Source organism: Anopheles coluzzii, chromosome 3, assembly GCF_943734685.1.
Source record: "Anopheles coluzzii chromosome 3, AcolN3, whole genome shotgun sequence".
Taxonomy (NCBI): domain Eukaryota; kingdom Metazoa; phylum Arthropoda; class Insecta; order Diptera; family Culicidae; genus Anopheles; species Anopheles coluzzii.
Genome location: NC_064671.1, coordinates 3,033,701 through 3,052,674, shown reverse-complemented (window position 1 = coordinate 3,052,674; position 18,974 = coordinate 3,033,701). Strand labels below are relative to the sequence as shown.

The window sequence follows — 18,974 nt, the reverse complement described above, 5'->3', positions numbered from 1 at the left end:
TTAAAATGCTTTCACGGTACTTGCTGCTTCACCACACTGCCAATCTGTCCGCCGCCTGCTCTGTTGCTCTCTTTTGCTGCGGGATCGAACCGTAGAAGCTTTGAAAATCAATTAATCATATGTACAATGGACAAACACACACACACGGTGCCACACACACACACATAGGAACGCACGTGGTGTATAGGGCATCAGGTTGGCACTGCTCTTCTTGTCCATCTAGCTTCGGTGCTATCGGTATGTGGTGGTGGTAGTGCAATAAAAAGATCACTTTATTGGATTACGGCACACACATTTGACAGATGCTCTTCTCTGTGACGGACTCACCCGTTTTATCCCGTTTGCATTGGCTACGGGAGTAGTGCAGCAGCGCAAATGAAGCAAGTGCACCACACGCGCGCTGATGCTCGTCTGCACAGCGCCAGTGTAGTGTGTGTCAGTCGATACCCTAGTAGGCTTCTCGCCACCACCACCATCATCATCATCATCATCATCATCGTCGTCGTTGTCGTCGTCGTCGGCATGCTGTGGCTTCCAAGCCTAATAATATGTTTCTCAACAAGGCCCAAAAGCTGGTGGGGAATTGAACTGATGTATCCGACTAGAACTCTCTCCCTGGACGACCCCTTGATTCGCCAAGACCCGTACGAGTTGGATGGATGATTCCTGCGTTTCGATTGCGTTTTGCTATTTGCACACTCAGTGATCCACCCCACTGCTCCACTCGGACATCTCGGTACAGGGTGAATGTGCGTGAATGTGCGATAATCGACTCGCTTGCAATAACTTTGAGATTCTGAAGCCTGGAGCACCAATGCAGGCCCGGGGGGCAGGTTTTGATTGGCTTTTTCCAAGTTCAATGAAGCGGCTGGTTAATTAAAATTGTATGCAAAGAAAGCTGCTGCCGCTGCTGCTGCTGGAACCTGGTGGCCAGCATAATCATTATTAGACACAAAACAACTAGTGGCCGTGTCATAATAATTGAATGGCAAAATGGGTGTGTCTGTGTGTGTGTGTGTTTCGGAACGGCCAATTAAATTCCCACTATTGATAGATTAAGCTTCCGTAAGAGCCTTTTATGTGACACCAGCAGCAAAAGGCCAGTACGGCAAGCGTTAATTGTTGCTCCTTTCATTTGTTCCTCAATTTTTACGTTAAACGTTAATCGAACAAACACGAGCGCATGGTGAAAGCTCGCGTCACAAAATGGACCCCACAAAAAAGAAGAAGCAAGATCAGTTAGGAGGAAAATCATTCCACCCCACCACCAACCCACCCTCCGTCGCATCCTACTAATGTCATTTTCGACAGTTTAGGCAGTTTAGGCATCTCCGTACGTACACTGAATGCAACAACAACAAGAAAAAAACCCCAAACTGGTCTGGAAAAACTAGACTATGGCAAAAAGGGCTTTTATTACTTCATTGTTCCTACAAGTCAATTTATATGCAAATTAAAAGATAATTAAAATTCGTTTGCCGAATAGAGGTCTTCCTCGGGACTTTTGGATGGCAAACCGCACGCATAAATTCTCCGATAACGGTTATATGGGGGGGTTTGTAGCCGGCGAGACGTCTTCAAAGGTCGGTGGACGTTGCGCGTTGGGTGAGGTTTGAGAGCAAAAGAAAGCGCCCCACCCCCATCCGACGGTACTATTTATAGTAGTAACCCCTTCGTTTTTTTTTAAATAAGACATTTCCCGCAATGTTTGCCCATTAGCATGAAACTGTGCCCATATTTCTGATTCTGGCGCCATTTCGTTTCGCTTTGGTTGCATCCTTTCCTGGACCTGGACTGGAAAGACAGAGCATTGTCAAAGCCCCCGTATCAATCCGTAGATAGCGCGTGGCTAAACGCTCATTATTGCTATCATTGACAAGGAAATGGCAATTACTCCAGCACAGGGGACGAAGGCATTGAAAGGGATTGCGTCAACTGAAGTGATGTGAAAATGAAATAAAGAAAAAATTGAATACACCCGAGCAAGCAGAAGGAGAATTTTAGAGCTTCACAAAAGGAACAACTTATTTCTAGCGAGTTCCATGGGCGGTATTTTTGTCCGGTGCAAAACTTTCCCCCCTAGTGACTCCGGTACCATCGCATCGCAGAACGAACTTCAGGCTGCACATGGCTCATGGGCTTCGCATCTGGCTTGCCTTTATTGCCTGAGCGGCGCCTGCAAACCTCAAGTCCGATCATAAAGCTATGTTATTTTGTATTCCTTCTGCTGCTACGTGCATTTCTTTCATTCCATTGATTGATTTCCGATTCGACTCCATTAGACACATTTCTGCTGGGATGGGAGGCGGAGGGCACGCGGGCAACCGTATCTGAGCGGTTCCCACAATGAACTTCCGAGGCGAACCGTCGAACCATCCAACCCAGAGCCAATCCAATTCAAATCGATCACATCGGTATCGTTTTTCTGGTGGAATCGTGCGGTGCAGCGTGCATTCCGTGCAAGGCCGAGGCAGCATGTTGGGCTGCGCTTGTCTGTGCACGTATCTTATGCTTCTGGCAGCCAATAGACATCAATGGAAGCATGGATACAGTGCCTTTTCAAAGCAATTCAATTGATCAATCAATACACGAACGTTAAGCGTCTCCAGACCCCTGCTCACCCCCCCCCCCCCACTCTCACTAGCCTGCTAATCGACCAGAGTTTGAAGGGACATTATGCCGGTTGGAGCCCGGTTCCGGTCGATCGCTTTACATCAGCTGCTGCTTGGGAAAGCATCCGAAGCAATGCTGCGATGAATCGAAAGCAATCAGAGCAAAGTGCCACTATCTGCACTATCACATCCCACAAAACAACCCACACACACACACACTCATTCACATCGTCAGCACATCATTGTGGTCAAAAGTTAAAAAGCACCACCACCACCACCTGGTTGGCGGAGGAAAGCAACGGCAACTGGCCGGAAATGTCAATAAAAGAGAACGGCCGCTTTCCTCCCCTCATTATGCCAAACACTACGTCGGAATGCTGGTGCTGCTGCTGCTATTTGTGCAGGGATTTACATAAATCTACGAAAAAACACGCTCAAACGGTTAGCGAAAGCACACTGCGTTTAATGGTAATGTTATCACATTTTCCCCGGGACACACACACACACACAAGTTGCGCTGTTTCCCGTTTAACTTTGAGCGAGTATGCGTCAAACTTCAAACAGGGCTTGAAATGTCAATTTATGAGCCGTACATAATTACTCGCTGTCACGCAATACCCAATTTGCTTGGGTTTTTTGTCTCCTCTTGCTTTTCCCCGACGCTTTGCGCACCGCTCTGCGTGCGTTTGAAACGTGCGCCAAGAAATGAAACAAGCACGTGTTGTTTTTATGTCCAAGTGTGCCGTGATGGTGCGTTCCATCGGTGGCGCTTTACAGTACAGTACATTGATCAGTTTAAAAAGAGTTTCAATGGTGACTTTGATGTTTTTTTTTTCCATTCCAATACATAAACTAAAGACTCCATTTTACAATGCATCGTGACAGAAATCACGCACCGCAGGTATCCGACCTGTACCGACCCACTGCAAAGCATTTAAACATAGCTGTGGAATGGTTGGGAATGCAAACTACCATCCATATCGGTAATTCGGTGAAATGATGCGATTTTTCAACTCGACTGACACTGAGAGTGTGAAATTTAGTGGAAAGTGATACATCTTTAGTCAGCTCGAAATTCGATAGTTCCTCCCTCCCGCGGTCTGGTGTGGCGAAAGGGTGTTAAGCGAAAGGGTGGCATAAACCGACGGATCATAAAGAACTTGAACTGCCGTAACGCACACTCGCTAACACAGACGAGAAGAGTTGTTGTTGCATTACGAGATGAATTATACGAGGAATATTGCAGCTGTATTGTAAGCCTTTTTCCAATGGTTTCCATGGTATTGGCATTCATGTTGGCACAATTTCAACTGAATCTAACGCAATCTAACATCCCTTCACTTTGCTCTCTTATAATTACTCTGAAGCTGACCACCACGTGCACTTCAGAATGGAGCGCATTTATGAAGAGCACACTGCATCCCACCAGCACCGCCGCCGTTGCTGTTGTTGTTGATGCAGTTGAGGCAGAAAAGAACGCACAGCAAAACCGAACCCGCCGAAGCAATATATTTAATCCTCCGTTGAACTGGAAAGAGCGGTTTCGATGTGCGACTTGCATTTTTCATAGAAAATTTTCGAAAAAAACAACCAGAACGCCGCTGCCCATGTCGCGGCGGGGGGGTGGGGTGTGCGGATTTTATGCGCTTTCGATATATTTATGGCACGCGGCCGCGTGTACGCGGGCTTTATGGCCCGCCGCCCGCCGCTCACGCACCGATAGCGCCCGTTTCTATCAGCGGAGTGATGTAATCCTTCTGTTTGTGGTTCAAAAAAGCCATTCAAATGGGGAGGGCTTTTAATGCGTTGGGGGTGAAGAAACAAAAAAAAACATAAATGCTGCAAAAAGTAGTGCAGCTGAGTGGTGCTGGCGAAAGCAAGGTTTATTATCTTGCTCTTGCGCATGTAAGGAGGTTTAAAGTGTGAGTAATGTTATTTTTAGTTTGCCATTATGTTGCCCATCCGTGGGAGGCTTTTTTTGGGGGAAGAAGGGGATAAAAATAGAATTTAGGTGAAGGAAAAGCTATGACACCAATCATAAATTTTGTCATCAATGTTTGGAAAAAGGTATTGTAAGCATCATTACTGCTTACCCCGCGAGTAACATTGCTCCGGTTGTCATGTTCAGTGTTGGCTGCCTAGGTTGACACCGCAGTAGAAACAGTAGGCCGTGGTGACGTACGGCGGCAATGTTGTCTTATGGGTTTTCTAATGCAAATACCAACGCAATAACACGGCCGCTAGTTGCAGCACCGGCCACGCGGGGGCGCTGTTGTCACACATGTGCACGAGAACGATTCGGGAGTTGCGACTGGCGGCGGCGGCGGCGTCGGCGCATGTCCGTCCCGAAATCTGGCGCACGAAATCTCTCGATGGCCGAAAACTGGCTCTCCGCGTTCCGGAGCGTTCCGATGCTGGGCCAGCGTTCGGCCGATGGGCCCGCGGGCGGCTGAATGAATAGCTATGCTCTTTTAACATTTGCCTTCAGTTGGCAAAGATCGTGACAAGAGGGCAAATATGCTCCACCTCGGGTCGCTGCTCGGCGACAGGCCGCATGCTGCCGAACAGTGAAGGAATGGTGCGCTCCCGCTTGGCGGTGTGTTTAACAGATAGATCCGATCGGAACTGCGTCTAGTGTGCGATACCTCCAGCGTGTGTGTGGGGGCTGTCAAGGATTTCCACCGCCTGCTAGTATAGCTGGATTATTGACGTTTTTGTTGTTGTTGTTGCACTCACTTGCGGATACACTACAGTTTGAAATTTGTGCGCCAGTTGTGTCTACTGGAATAATTGCCAGCCTGCAAATCGTCGCGAAACAGTCCGCGACAGAGGAAGCGGCCAACACGAACAACCCGTAAGTGTGCATAAAAATAGATCATTAGAGGGTCGACGGAAACGTGTTTGTGTGTGTGTGCGTGTGTGTGCGAGTGTCCCTATGTGTGTGTGTGTGTACAGGTAATTTGTGTGTTGAATCCGGCTGGGCCTAGGCCCGATAATTACGTGAATACGTGAAGCAAATACGAGCAAATGATAGAGCCGTGGTGTGTTGTGCGGGGATAGCGAGACAGACAGACGGTCGGAGTGGGAAAAATTGTGTCATCTAATGGAAAGTGCTATTACCTTTGCAGTATCCAAACGCTTCACAGTCACAAATCGTGGTGAAACGGTCGCTGCATACACCACCACCAACAACACCACCACAGACCATGCGTCGCTGGCCGTGCAGAAGCGCGCACAAGAAGGAAACGGCGCCGTGCTCGTGACGGCATGAGCATCGGCATCATCACACGCACCATCATATCTTCCAACTGGATACTTCGAAAACGATGCATAAAATGTGGTGTTGGTTAATAGTGTTTCATCTATTCGTCCTTTATGGTACGTAGCGTGGAGGGTGGATCAGGGGAGGAGAGTGGGATGACGCGCAAGATCGTGGCGTGGTGAATGATGATGGGTACCGTTTTTTTTTTGTTTTGTTTACGTTTAGATTTCGTTCACTGTATCACTCTGACCGAGGTGCGGGTGCCCAAACATACGATCCGCGGTCACGCCGTCAAGCTCGAGTGCCACTATGATATGGAAGGTGAAGCCTTGTACTCGGTGAAATGGTACAAGGATGGACGCGAGTTTTATCGCTTCGTGCCAAGAGACGATCCGCCGGGAAGCGTTTTCCCCCAGCCGGGCATAGCCGTAGATGTAAGTATTCAATGTTAAGAATTGGGCTCAAAGCCCAAACACTCGACGTGTTTGCAGTTTGTCTTGGTAAAGCAAGTTCATTATTTGGCTGAAAATTTCAAGCGAACGAAATGCATCATCTAGCCAAATATAATTGTTAAACATTATTTTTGAAACAACCTTACCAAACTCGATCAATTGGAACGGGACATGGTCGAAGAGTTTGTCACAAATGACACAGCATGGTGTCCTTGGATGTGTAAGACTCGCATGCAACAAAGTAAAGTAACCGTATTGTATCTAGGCAACTGCAACTATCGTTCCTCTTCGATCGAGTCCGGGAAAGTGACTGATTATTAATCATTTTAACTGAAGAGATCATGCACGGAAATTGTGTAATATTCCTATTAAATGCTCGATTTTGGGTGCTAAGAGTCTGCATCTATTAACTGCAGCTTCTTTTCTTCGTTTCGTTTTTCTTTCCCAAATCATGGTCGATTGCCTGTGTCATGATCATTCCACACTGAACACTACTCCAATGACAACACTGATCAACCAGTTAGAAAACTCAACAAGCGAACAAGTGATTTTAGATCCACTAGATTTATCATCCAGCGGGAAGTACAGGTGTGAAGTGTCCGCCGAAGCGCCATCCTTTCAAACCGTCTCGGACCATGGCGAAATGATGGTGGTGGGTGAGTATCGGGGTGCATGCAAAATTTCCTTGGCGAATTGATTTAATTTGAGGAATTATGTATGTGTGTGTGTGGTTGCATCTATCATCATCAGTGTTGCCCGATCAAGATCCTTACATTACGGGCGGCAAGCCGCGCTACCAGATCGGCGATCCGGTGCGAGTGAACTGCACTTCCGGTCGCTCCAAACCAGCCGTTCATCTGACGTGGTACATTAACGGCGATCCGGCCGAGCCCGGGCTGGTCAAGCGGTACGAGCCACGCATCACGGGCGCCGACAAACTGGAAACTTCCGTTCTGGGGCTCGAGTTTCGCGTCAAGCCGAAACATTTCAAGCACGGCGATATGAAGCTGAAGGTACGGGATTAAACATCAGCTTTGTATCCGGTGGTTTTTTGTTTTTTTGTTTTACTATATTTAACTCTACTACTCCTGCACAGTGCCTCGCGACAATTTCGACCGTGTACTGGAAAAGCAACGAAGAAAGCGTCGAGGGCGAGAAACTGCAAAAAGCACCGACACTGGAGTCACGAAGGGCCGTATCGGCGGACTCGCGGGCAGACCGAGTGCAAGGTAAGCGTTTTTTTTTTGTTTGTGGATTAAACTCATTTACATTTAATCTTTCACTTTCTTATGCTCGGAAACCTCATTTCTCTTCCCTCTTTCAATTGCACTGTGCGTGCAGCTGCGTCAAGCAACTGGGCAAAGGAAAGCTGCGAACGGTTGTCGGCAATGCAGCTAGCAATTTATGTTTTAATTCTGTTGACAAGTTATCGTTACACTAGTTAAAACGGTCAACGTTAGGTAGGAAGCAGCAGGGAAGTGGTGGAAGTTAGCAAAAGGGGCAATGGAACGAAGCAAGCATCTTTCACACTGTGCAATTTCTTTCTAATTCGTCCTTGTTTGGTCAATTAATGTGTATCGAGTTGTGCATGCATTAAGGGTGTTAAAGTCGAGAGAGGGGGGGGAGGGATTACACGATCGGAGGGAAATCAGTGGGCGACACTCTTAAGAACATATCAGTAATATCAATGTCAAGTATATTCATCATATCAACAGCACCGGCTGCAAACTTTTCTTGTAAGCTCATTTGTTCAAACTAAACCAAACTGATGGATGAAAATCACACACACACACACACACACACACACACACACACACACACACACACACACACACACACAACAACACTCCTAAAGACAGACACACACACACACAAAAGGCGAACAAAATGAAACGAAAAACCCAAAACATACCGATTTGTAAAGATATCAGAGAGAGAGAGACATAGAGAGAGACACAGAGAGAAAGATACATCGCGCGGATTTGTAAATATTTGTCATAGTTTTAACTCAAACTTATACCACTTCCCGAACGATGACGGACGACGGACGGAATGGCTGCCGGAACACTCGCACTACTCTTTCTACCGCAATCGGCGGCAAAAAGAGGGTAAAACAGAGGACGAGCACAGATTGGGAAACTATTGCAAACATTCGTTTTATCCATTGCACACCCGACGTACGAGATGAGAAGAAGAAAGAATGAATAAAGTATCAAATTGTTTCAAAAATAATTCCCATTGTAGCTATTGTGTAGCTTCATCGTCGTGGTGTTATCCGAAACGGGGAAACGAAAAAGGTTGATTTTTTTGTCGAAATATTGGGGCAATTTTGAATGCGCAGAATTCATTTGCAACGGAAATTAAAGCACAGAAAAGACACCCACCAACAAGGCAATCCCAGCCCAATGCTTTGCCCCCTGCTGGCGGGGGAGGGGGAATCGAAATCGGCCGGTAAGAAGACTAGCAACAGAGAAAAAGCTCCTCAAAATAGGTTGCAGCAGCGCCTACCAAGATTGGGCGCGGTAAGATGAAGTACACACACACGCACAAAACCGTCAATACCTTAGCCCCGGGTATTATTCGTCGTTCGACGCAACGCTGGAAAACACTCAAGACAGGCCCCGTCCCAATCCGTCTCGCCCCGAGGCGTACAACTATTAATAAAATTACAGAAAGAATTTTTCTCCTTCCAAAAAAATTCGTCGAGGCTTTGGATTTTATTTCTCCTCCCCGGGAAACTGTGTCGGCTGCAACATACATAGAGGAAAAAGAAAAAAACCGAAACTTTGTCGCCCACGGCAACGGACTTGAGGGGTGTGGTTTGAACTGAAAGAACAAGCAAAACGAACGAACGAACACAACACAAAAAAATATAATGAAAAGGCAATCTTAGATTATTTCCTCCGTTTCTAGTGCTGCTGCTCTCGAGGCGGAATGGCAGAATGTGGCACAAAGGACACACGACGCTCTGAAGAGCTATTTATCGAAGCCTGAAGAAATCGAACACCGTTTGCTGAAATAATTGAAGCCATTGGGTCGATGGATTTTTGCTTTTCTTTAGATTTTCTTCTTTTTTTTTGCTTCCAAGCTTTGCCTCGAGTATGCTGCTATACCATACACCTTACATAAAACACACACACACACACACGTGGAGGTATAAATACACGTTTTCTACGTCGTCCCCTACGTTCTCCAATTTCGCGCTATAATAGTAGTATGATATCCATTCATTTCATTATCGCTCTATGTAGTGGCTACTATTTGAGAGCGACGAAGCGCTCTCGATACGAGCAAGTTTCGCTTCCATCCATTTTCGTTCAACCGTGTTCTTTACCGCTTTGTGTACAGTATGCGGCAGTATAATGTTACACAACACTTAGAATGAAAATGGATACCCATTCGAAGTTAAATGGACAAGCAGTTAGCAAGCAGTGTCCGTGCTCAAAAGCGAACAGCGTTGGAACTGGACGCCTAAAGCCGTTCCAACAGCCACACACAACACCCACACTTTGGAGGAAAGATTCATAGGAAGGAGGGGAGGGAAATTTCTTCAGAAGGGGGAAAGAAATATCGGAAAAATAGACAGCAGTCAGTAACGAATTAAGCAACCGGCCAAACAGAGCACAACAGAGTTTGTTGCTATTAGAGTGTGTATAGTAGAAGGTGTGTATTACTAATAATATACATTTTTTCCATTAAATCCCCTCGTTTCTAGAAGAAAACGGTACAGTTTAAATCTTCCAACGTTTATTTCCCACCGTTAATGAGAATCCGAAAGAATCAACAGCATCTCGGCGCATGTAAAATGTAATTTATTTAGCCATGACTCCTTATTATGGCCACACGAGCCACGATCAAATGCTATCCAAGTTATAATAATTTGAGTAATTACTCGGAAAGTGGAAAGAAAACTCACATCTTCCCCACAAGACCCCACGACTGAAGGGGGGCGTTAACACACACAAAGTGGAATGAGTGTTTGGTGGATTTGGATCTGGAAGATGTGAAGATAAAAAACAAGAAGAAAAAAAGAAGAAGAAACAATTACCATTTTCTCATCTTTGTCTAATCGGTTTACGTTTCATCCAAGTTGGCTGTAACTTTGGCCGTTAATCACGATTTCGCCGAAAAAAAATCAGCTTGTTTGACAGCTTTAATGCTCGGTAGTCACGCAACAGTGTTTGAGGAGGAGCGCCCTCTAAAACCAGCTTTTGCCCTGCAACATACACTTGCTCGTGTACTCTTTACCCAGAGATTGCTCCGCAATCCTTGCGGCATGCGTGGCCAGAAAACAAACACCGCCAAAACACTTACTCACACACGGGCGCGCGCGCGGGCGAGGATGATGATGCGTGCTTTGCGTACGTCACAGTCTTCCCTAATTGGTGGCTCTTCGAACAAACGTGTGTGTGTGTGTGTGTGTGTGTGTGTGTGTGTGAGTGTGTGTGTGTGTGTGTGTGTAAAAACGCAAGCATCCTACATCAATATTTGCGCAAGCCTGGAACGATATTTGCTTTGCTTTGGCACTAGTACTACTTTTGCGCTCCATTTCAAACTTCTTCCGCCAATTTAGCAGCTTCTTCGCAGAAACACAGAACGAAACAGAGCCATGGCGTGTATGTGGGGAAATGATTCTCGTTTGAAATATATTGAAAAGATACTTTTTCACCCTTCAAAGAACGTTCTTCTGAAACACACACATCCATTTTGGAAAGGTACCATTTTGACCCAGCGGTGAAGCTAGTCGAGTAAAACCACGCACGTCCATAGTGTCTATGAAGGCCCTCGCACGCAGTCCTCATGTGCTACCACCTGTGCTGTTTTCACAGTATTCCGTATTTACTTACACGAGAATATTTGTGTGTAATTATGATCCTTTTCCCTGTATTGACTGAACCGGCGATGGCGATGGCAGTAGACGAAGGCGGACGAGACACTGGCTATTTTCGCATCTCTTACCCTTTTCTTCGTAAATACAGGAAAGCATACGCCCTTTTCAACGTGTTCGCTGAAGAGCAGTCGACAAACATTTCCCAAAACGTGCCCCATTCTGTCCACGTCCTCAGGTCAGCTTTTCCCGTTCCTGCTTCAATGGATTCGCTTAGCTGATGTGTCGTCCAAATGTGAGGAATGAAAATCAATAGAATAATCATAAAATATGCAGCGGCGAAGCGGCGAGGACGGACGGACCATCACGGTCATGTGCGCTAAAGGCAGTGACCATCAGCCAGTTTTCAAAAGAGCAAAGCGCAACTGAAAAATGTCCCTGCTTGCTTGCCTTCCGCAAAGCATCGTGCGCAAAAAAGCCACCACGGGACTACGGGAGACTACTCATCGAAGTCATCGGAGTCATCGGAATTTATGATTCGTATTAGTATGCTACTTTCGTACGATTATCGCCAGTACGTCACTGCAAGCACCTGATCTTCGGAACGGATAACGCGTTTGACATACGGTCGATTGAAATGTTCCCGATCGGGTTGCATCAGCAGGAGGAGGTAACTGATTGCCTAATGTGAGCTACATTGTTGGCACTATGCTTGAAGTTGGTTCTGTATTTCTGTTTGTTCACCAAATTTTGCAATAATTGCGTCATTTTGTACAGAGTAGTAAAGTTTGGATGATACTTAACGTTCGACGATGAAGGTAAGAACACATAAGAAAATAATTAACAGCGTAGTACATGCCGTTGGGGCTACCTCCGGTGTCCTACGATACTCTAGCATAGCCCCATCCATTCTTCGTTCCTTCGTCCCCATCGTAGCAAACTAGTTGCAGGAAACCTCTAAAGACCAGAATGAAGGCAAAGCAGTAGAAGCACACGTAGCGCAGTCGAATGGTTTCGAAAGTTCGTTAAATGGTTAGTACCAAGTGAGATAAGACTTATCCAGCACTCGCATGAGCAACTTCACTCGTTAAACATAAAAAAAAGAAAACACTTACCCTCTCTGGTAAGAGTAAAACATATAAAAAGAAACATGAACGAGCGTAGAAGAATGGCGGCTGCAATAGGAAACAATAATTAGCTCTAATCTGGAAAACATTGCTCCATTCGAGCAACCTGATTTATGACACCCTGTCATTAGTATAATCGACAAATTAATGCAGTGTACCAGTGTACCTACAACATCCATTTGCTCTTACAAACATTCGCAGCTATACACGTTTGTTTGGTGGAGCAATAATAATCTAGAGCTAATCTTGTGTTTCTTACACACGATTCTAACGATTTCCAGCGGTGATGATGACGCTTTATGGTTTTCGTAATTTGTGTACAATTACCAGATTCCTAGTTCCTCTGGGCATAAACATTATTCAATCATTTAATGGAAGAAATTCGTACTTTTTTCCCCTAAATCATTCGAAGCAACTCTAAGAAACTCTACCTAAATTTAAACCCCAAAACACATCAGCAACTTCATTGAATTGTTTCGGTTCCTTGCCTTCCACCTCCAGGTGCGAAATGTGCGATCGTTTATCTTGATGATGATTTATGATTCGAAAGTAAAGTAGGCGACTATGCTAACGCTATGCAAAGTGTCTGCAAGCAACCGTATCCACGGTGGACAGTGCTGATCTGAGTTGCGAGTGGATCAGGTCGTGTGTGTGTGTGCGTGTGTTTCATCGCTCTCATAAATCATTCACCATATCATATGTTGGTGACAAATAAGAATCATTTTTCAACTAGTACGTCCCTGGACTCCCTGGCAAACCAATAGGAGGGTCACTCTCTTGTTCCTGGTCAGCTGCAAGCAACCAAAAACGAAGCATCAAGAATCCCTAGACCAAATCCCGCTCGTTCAGAATATGCTGCAGATGCTGGTTGCGATGAGTGGATGTCCCTTTTCTGGAACCCGTCCCACCATGGTGACTAACCTCCTAAGTATTGCCATTTGGAGTCGATCCCGCAACTGCCAGAACAGTCCTTGTGTGGTGGAAAACGAACGAACAAAACGAAAAATGGGCACGAAAGAATTGGAAAACTGACATTCCTTACGGCTCTCCGTTCAATTTCTTTTTTTGGCTCCATCAAGGATGGTTTTCATTCGTACGTTCAAGCGCAAGGCATGTGCACAAGATTCTTCCAACGCATAACCCATTCAATTTATCGTTATTGTTATTGCCATCCCCCAAATTATGGAGCATAATCGATGCCGTACGAATCGACAGTGGTACGTCATCGTGCTAAATGGTTGCTACTATGGCAAAAGGAGATGACCATGCGGTTGCCTAGGACTTTGATAGGGCTTGCTAAACACTCCTTCCACACTGCGTGTTGGACTTGTTTCTCACCAGTCATTCCAACGAAAGATAAGCTTCCGTACACAAAACAAGCGTTATTGGGTGTTAAACATTTACTCAAAAAAGCGATATGAAGTTTCATAATAATAGTTATTACTAATCATCAAAATTTTATCATAAAGTGCAAATTTATCCATTCGACATTGTATCTTAATCAACATATTCCATTACATATCAGTAGCAATGATAAAACAGGCACTAATATATTAATTATTAAAAATTCAAATGCTCAGCAATTTAGTCCCGCACTAAAAGTCAAGTGCATTTTGGAAATTGTGCTTAGTATCTTACAACCCCACAACAATGAAACGTTACCGTACATTGCCAGTTGTATTTGGGATACTTCGGGTACACGCGTTCATTTCTGTGCAAACTCCCATTGACGACGGTGCATTGAAACCAATCACTCAGTTCGATACCGCATTTTATGTGCAATCTTTACTCGAGTTGCATCGACAAGTCTGTCCGGTTGATAAATATTCAAATCTCGTGGTGCTACGACTGAGTGATGAAGCGCTTCTGCAAACAATTCTGCCACAGATCATCAGCGACCAGACGTACAAGAAAACGGTATCCGACCGGGCTGAGCTGTTCCATACCTATGCTAATGATTTTTACAGCTGCAACTTCATTCCGATTGATAGTTTAGTGCATTTGAACGTGAGAACGTCGGCAGTGCAGTTTTACAGAAGATACACTATCACCTCACTCCTTTCCAGATCTCCGCTCCACTGGCAAACACAACGCGCAGTATTTTCTTCTATCCCAGGTGGATTTTAAAGGAAATTCAACATCCATCGGACGTTTCATTCCTGATCTCGTTGCGCAAAGGCTATGCCGTGCTGTACGATTACGGCAACACGATGGAGATCCAGCATTGGAACTTCTTATCAAATCAAACACTAACGATCGATCCTCTCGCAATAGCAGTGCCACCGGCGGGCGAGTTGCGCGACCTGCACGGCTATGAAATAGTGTTGGCTAGTCCACCATTCACGCGACCAGCGATGGTTTTCGATGTATACTTCCTGCAGCAGATTGTCAGCAGGAGAAATGCAACACTCGCGATAGAGGATGAAATCACTCCCCGCACAACTATAGTGGTAGTGTTTTCGCCCAAAGAATACATTACGCCCTACTATTTGCCGGCTTTTGGACGAAACTTCATGGCCGTTCAAGTTCCCCGTGCCAAACCGAAGCCAATCTTTTCCATACTGATTGATCCATTCGATAGGTATACATGGTATGCGTTCTTTTTGCTGATTTTGGCAATGGCAATTACCCTTTCATGGTTTGGAGCGCAGCTGGGAACGCACCATCTTGTGGAGATTGTGCTCGAACTGATCATGATGTCTCTGTCAGGTCCTTCGAGGGCATATGGTGGAGCGTTTGAAAATCGATTAATCACTATGTTTAGTCTAATGGGCATAGTTCTTATCTCGTCGTACCAATCGTTGGTAATATCCTACATGTCGTTAATCCGGTAATATCCCGAAATCAACACGTACGAGGACATTCAGAAGAAATGTTTATTTGAAAACAATGCAATTGTAAGAGACTTTGAGGTGAGAAAATATGAACCGGGCCATTTTCCCGGATATGACCGGGTATGCTACCTGGAGCATGGCCGGGATAATGAGCATGTGTCCATGTCGATGTTCGCCGTGCTTGCAAACCATTCGGACGGTTGGATTCGATTCCGAATGGAGAATTATCGGTATGCAGGCAGAAAATTTTACGAATACATTCAATGCTATTTCGTATTTCCTCCCAATTTGAGAGATTTGTTTCAATTCTACCTGCAGGCGATATTTGAATCAGGTATATATGATTATTTTTACAATAACAAAATACGGCCAAAATGGCATTTTGAACGTGAAACTTTTATAAAACGTACAATTAACTTAGGCGATCTTACAGTGTTATGGTACGCGTTTGGATTTGGTACCATACTGAGCGTTTTGTGCTATGTCGCTGAAATTACCTACTTCAAACTGTCTCAGTACAAAGTTGTGAAAAAATAATCGTTTTGGCTGATGATGATGATATCATTTTGAAGAAAAATACATGTAAATGGCTTATGATTGTTAGACTGCATGCGTTTTTGTTCTGTATTTTTATGGGAAATTGGCTTTAGCAACATTCGAAATATAGGGACAATTGTTACATTCATAATTGTACCTATATTTCGATTCATAAAAGATGATACAACTGTAATTATTTTCTCGAACCAATTTTATGAAATTTTTGTGTTAGTCAATATTTGTTTCTGCATTATGCTGATTGAATCTAGGATACAGAATGCAATATCACTTACAAAAATATATATATTAATTACAAAAACACTCAACATATCATCAATCAATCAATGAATTAAGCTAAAGTGCTTTTATAGAAGCTATCATTGTAAGCTAGCTTTACTCGATAGTTTCATTGCAGATGTCCAATAACACACTTCAATCATCAATATGTTTAGAAAACTTTACGCAAAAGTGCTTCTTGGTGGTTTGTGTCTTATTTTTACCATTTTCAAACAAGATTGTTTGTCTGCATTGGATCCTATCCCTATGATAGATGGCACATTTGCCGTACACTTATTCCGCGAGCTTCATCGGCAAGTATGTCCCGCCGATAAGTATCACAATCTCATGGTTTTTCAGCTGAGCAATGATGCTTCAGGAGACCAAATTCTATCACACATTATGGGTGATTTAACGTACACGAAAACAGTTAGAACTTATGTGCCATACTTTGATACGTACAAAAACTACTTTCACAGCTGTAACTTCATCGCCATCGATAGTAGCATCCATTTCGAAGTAAGAGTTATTCCATCATCGCCCGTAAAACAAAACTACGTTTATAAATAAAACATTGTTTCATTTCTATATCCTATAGCTTGCGTTATCATTGGAAAACAGTGTGCAGATTATATTATTCTATCCAAAATGGCTACATGAAACAATGCTGAAAAAGGCCAACGCATCCATCGTGCAAACCATAGGAAGAGGATATAAAATAGTGTACGACTTAAACAACACGATGGAAATTTTTCATACGAACAAGTATTCTAATCAAACTACAATTATAGATCCACACAACATTGCTATACCGGATGAGCTACGTGACCTTCACGGCCAAAAGCTAATTATGTACATACTGGAATTTGTAAGCAAAGTGTTAACGTTTGAAAAGTACTTTTTAGAACAAGTAGCTAACAAAAGAAATGCCACTGCCATTCAAACAGACGAAACTTCCGGAAATGTCAATGTAATGCCATTTGTTAGCACTCAAAGCATGACCGCCACTTTCATAATACCTGCTTTTGGAACCGTTTTTGAGGCCGTCCAGGTTCCTCGAGCAAAGCCCAAGCCAATCGTTTCGATACTGACCGATCCTTTCGATCTATATGTATGGATCACCTACTTGGTGCTCGTTCTAACGATGGCGATTAGCATATCGCTGTTCGGAAAGCTTCTTGGAAGACGGCGTTTCATGGAGATCGTTCTTGAGCTGATCATGATGTGTCTTGCAGGACCATCGAGAGCTTACGGTGGAACGTTCGAAAACCGAATAATCACCTTGTTCTGTCTGATGGGCATAGTTCTCGTTTCGTCCTATCAATCATTGGTAATATCGTTTATGTCATTTGTGCGTTATGGTGCTGAGATAAACACGCTGCAAGAGATACAAGATCGTTGCCTGTTTCCAGATAATCAATTTGCTAAATTTTATAACTTTAGCACATTTCCAAACGGATCACATCCCGGCTTAGGTTTAGGGTGCATAATTCTCACGGGACGTGACAACGAACTGCAAACTTTTTTGATGATGGCAAACCTTGTAAATGACCGTCATGCATATGCCAGGGAAGATTACATACATCATCATATACAAAACTTTCGATTAGCGAAAACAACATTTTTCCAGTACCCATTTTGCATTGGAGTCAAGTCACATCTCCGGGAGCTGTTCGAGTTTTACATTCAAGCAGTGGTTGAATCTGGCATCTATGAATACTATTACAACAACAAAACGAAAACCGATTGGAAGTATGAACAAAGGAAATTTATAGATGATGTTGTTAAAATAGACGATTTGCTGTTGCTGTGGTTTGCATATCTGGCCGGAATGTTTATTAGCATTATAAGCTTTATGGCGGAAATAGTAGTTCATAAAGAATATAAATTGTTTCATAGTACAGAAAATAAGAGCAACTAAAACATGTTAAAACGAGCACTTGCACAACAGAGCGAATTGATGAATTGGATGTTGAAAAAATTATTAAATAAAGAACTACAGTATAAAACTTAATGAATAAATAGATACCAAATTCAAACTAGCGATGATGACTAAAACGGCCATACATACCTTCAACTACTGCTGTGGTACTATAGTATAACTGTTGTATCGATCAGGATCGCTCCCGGATAATATAAAATAAACAATTAGGAGAGAAATGATAAACAGCGAGAATAGATGGAGAATTATGCAATTGATTGATTTTAAAAGAAACTGAACTAAACTGAGAGAAAGAGAGAGAGAGAAATCGAGAGAGAGAGAGAGAGAGTGAGAGCGAGAGAGAGCGAGAGAGAGATAGAGAGAAAGAGAGAGAGAGACAGATACTAGCTTTGTTTACATCGTACATACAGAAATTTTTTGTTGACTAAATGTTGAACAAAATAATGATATCCATATACGTTATACGTATAATTATACGTATAATCCATATACGTATAATAATACAAAACTTGCACGTAGTTACAATTAAATTATTTTTATCGTTTAAATATGCTTCGTTTGTTTTCTTTTATTTTTTTCTTAATTTAATTAAAGAGTTTTTTGTTATCATTTGTTGGAGTAGCTGAATTGGAAACTTTATTATTTACAATATATTTTTAAAGAAGAGTCTTTGAAATATTACACTTAAATTTTTGCCAAACTAGATTATCAGTAGATCTAAGAGCAATGTAAGATGTCATTACTCATTTCATTCTTTATCAATTACTGTTTCTGCTGCAAAACTTAACATACTCACAACCATCCCAACCACATATGCGTACCAAAGTAATAGCAAATCTTTCATCATAACAACTTGATTTACGAATGTTCTGTGCTCATACTGCCAAGCGGGTTGCGATTTGTTGTTGTAATAATACTCATAGATACCTGACTCAACAACTGCTTGGGTGTAAAACAAAAAGAGCTCTCGAAGATGCATTTTTACGAGCCAACACAAAGGATACTCAATAAATTTAGTTTTCGCAAAACGGAAATTTTCGATTCTATAGCGTATGTGATGTTCAGCGGCATATGCATGTTTGTCAACAAGTACATTTGAAGCCA

General features: G+C 43.5%; 1 protein-coding gene across 1 annotated transcript; it reads left to right on the top strand.

Moving 5' to 3' along the window:
* The first annotated feature begins 5,080 nt into the window (after positions 1–5,080).
* LOC120958687 (uncharacterized) lies at positions 5,081–8,558 on the top strand. Its single transcript, XM_040381648.2, has 7 exons — positions 5,081–5,466; positions 5,741–5,990; positions 6,100–6,308; positions 6,847–6,982; positions 7,077–7,339; positions 7,423–7,555; positions 7,668–8,558. The coding sequence occupies exons 2-7, from the start codon at positions 5,939–5,941 to the stop codon at positions 7,769–7,771; spliced, it is 897 nt and encodes a 298-aa protein (XP_040237582.2). The 5' UTR covers positions 5,081–5,466; positions 5,741–5,938; the 3' UTR covers positions 7,772–8,558.
* Positions 8,559–18,974: the final 10,416 nt, after the last annotated feature.

Bases quoted from the DNA above. Each gene is read 5' to 3' on its own strand.
- LOC120958687 (XM_040381648.2), top strand. From the start codon at position 5,939: ATGCATAAAATGTGGTGTTGGTTAATAGTGTTTCATCTATTCGTCCTT. The intron at 6,309-6,846 runs GTAAGTATTCAA...CTGATCAACCAG, and splicing joins AGCCGGGCATAGCCGTAGAT to TTAGAAAACTCAACAAGCGA. The intron at 7,556-7,667 runs GTAAGCGTTTTT...CTGTGCGTGCAG, and splicing joins GCGGGCAGACCGAGTGCAAG to CTGCGTCAAGCAACTGGGCA.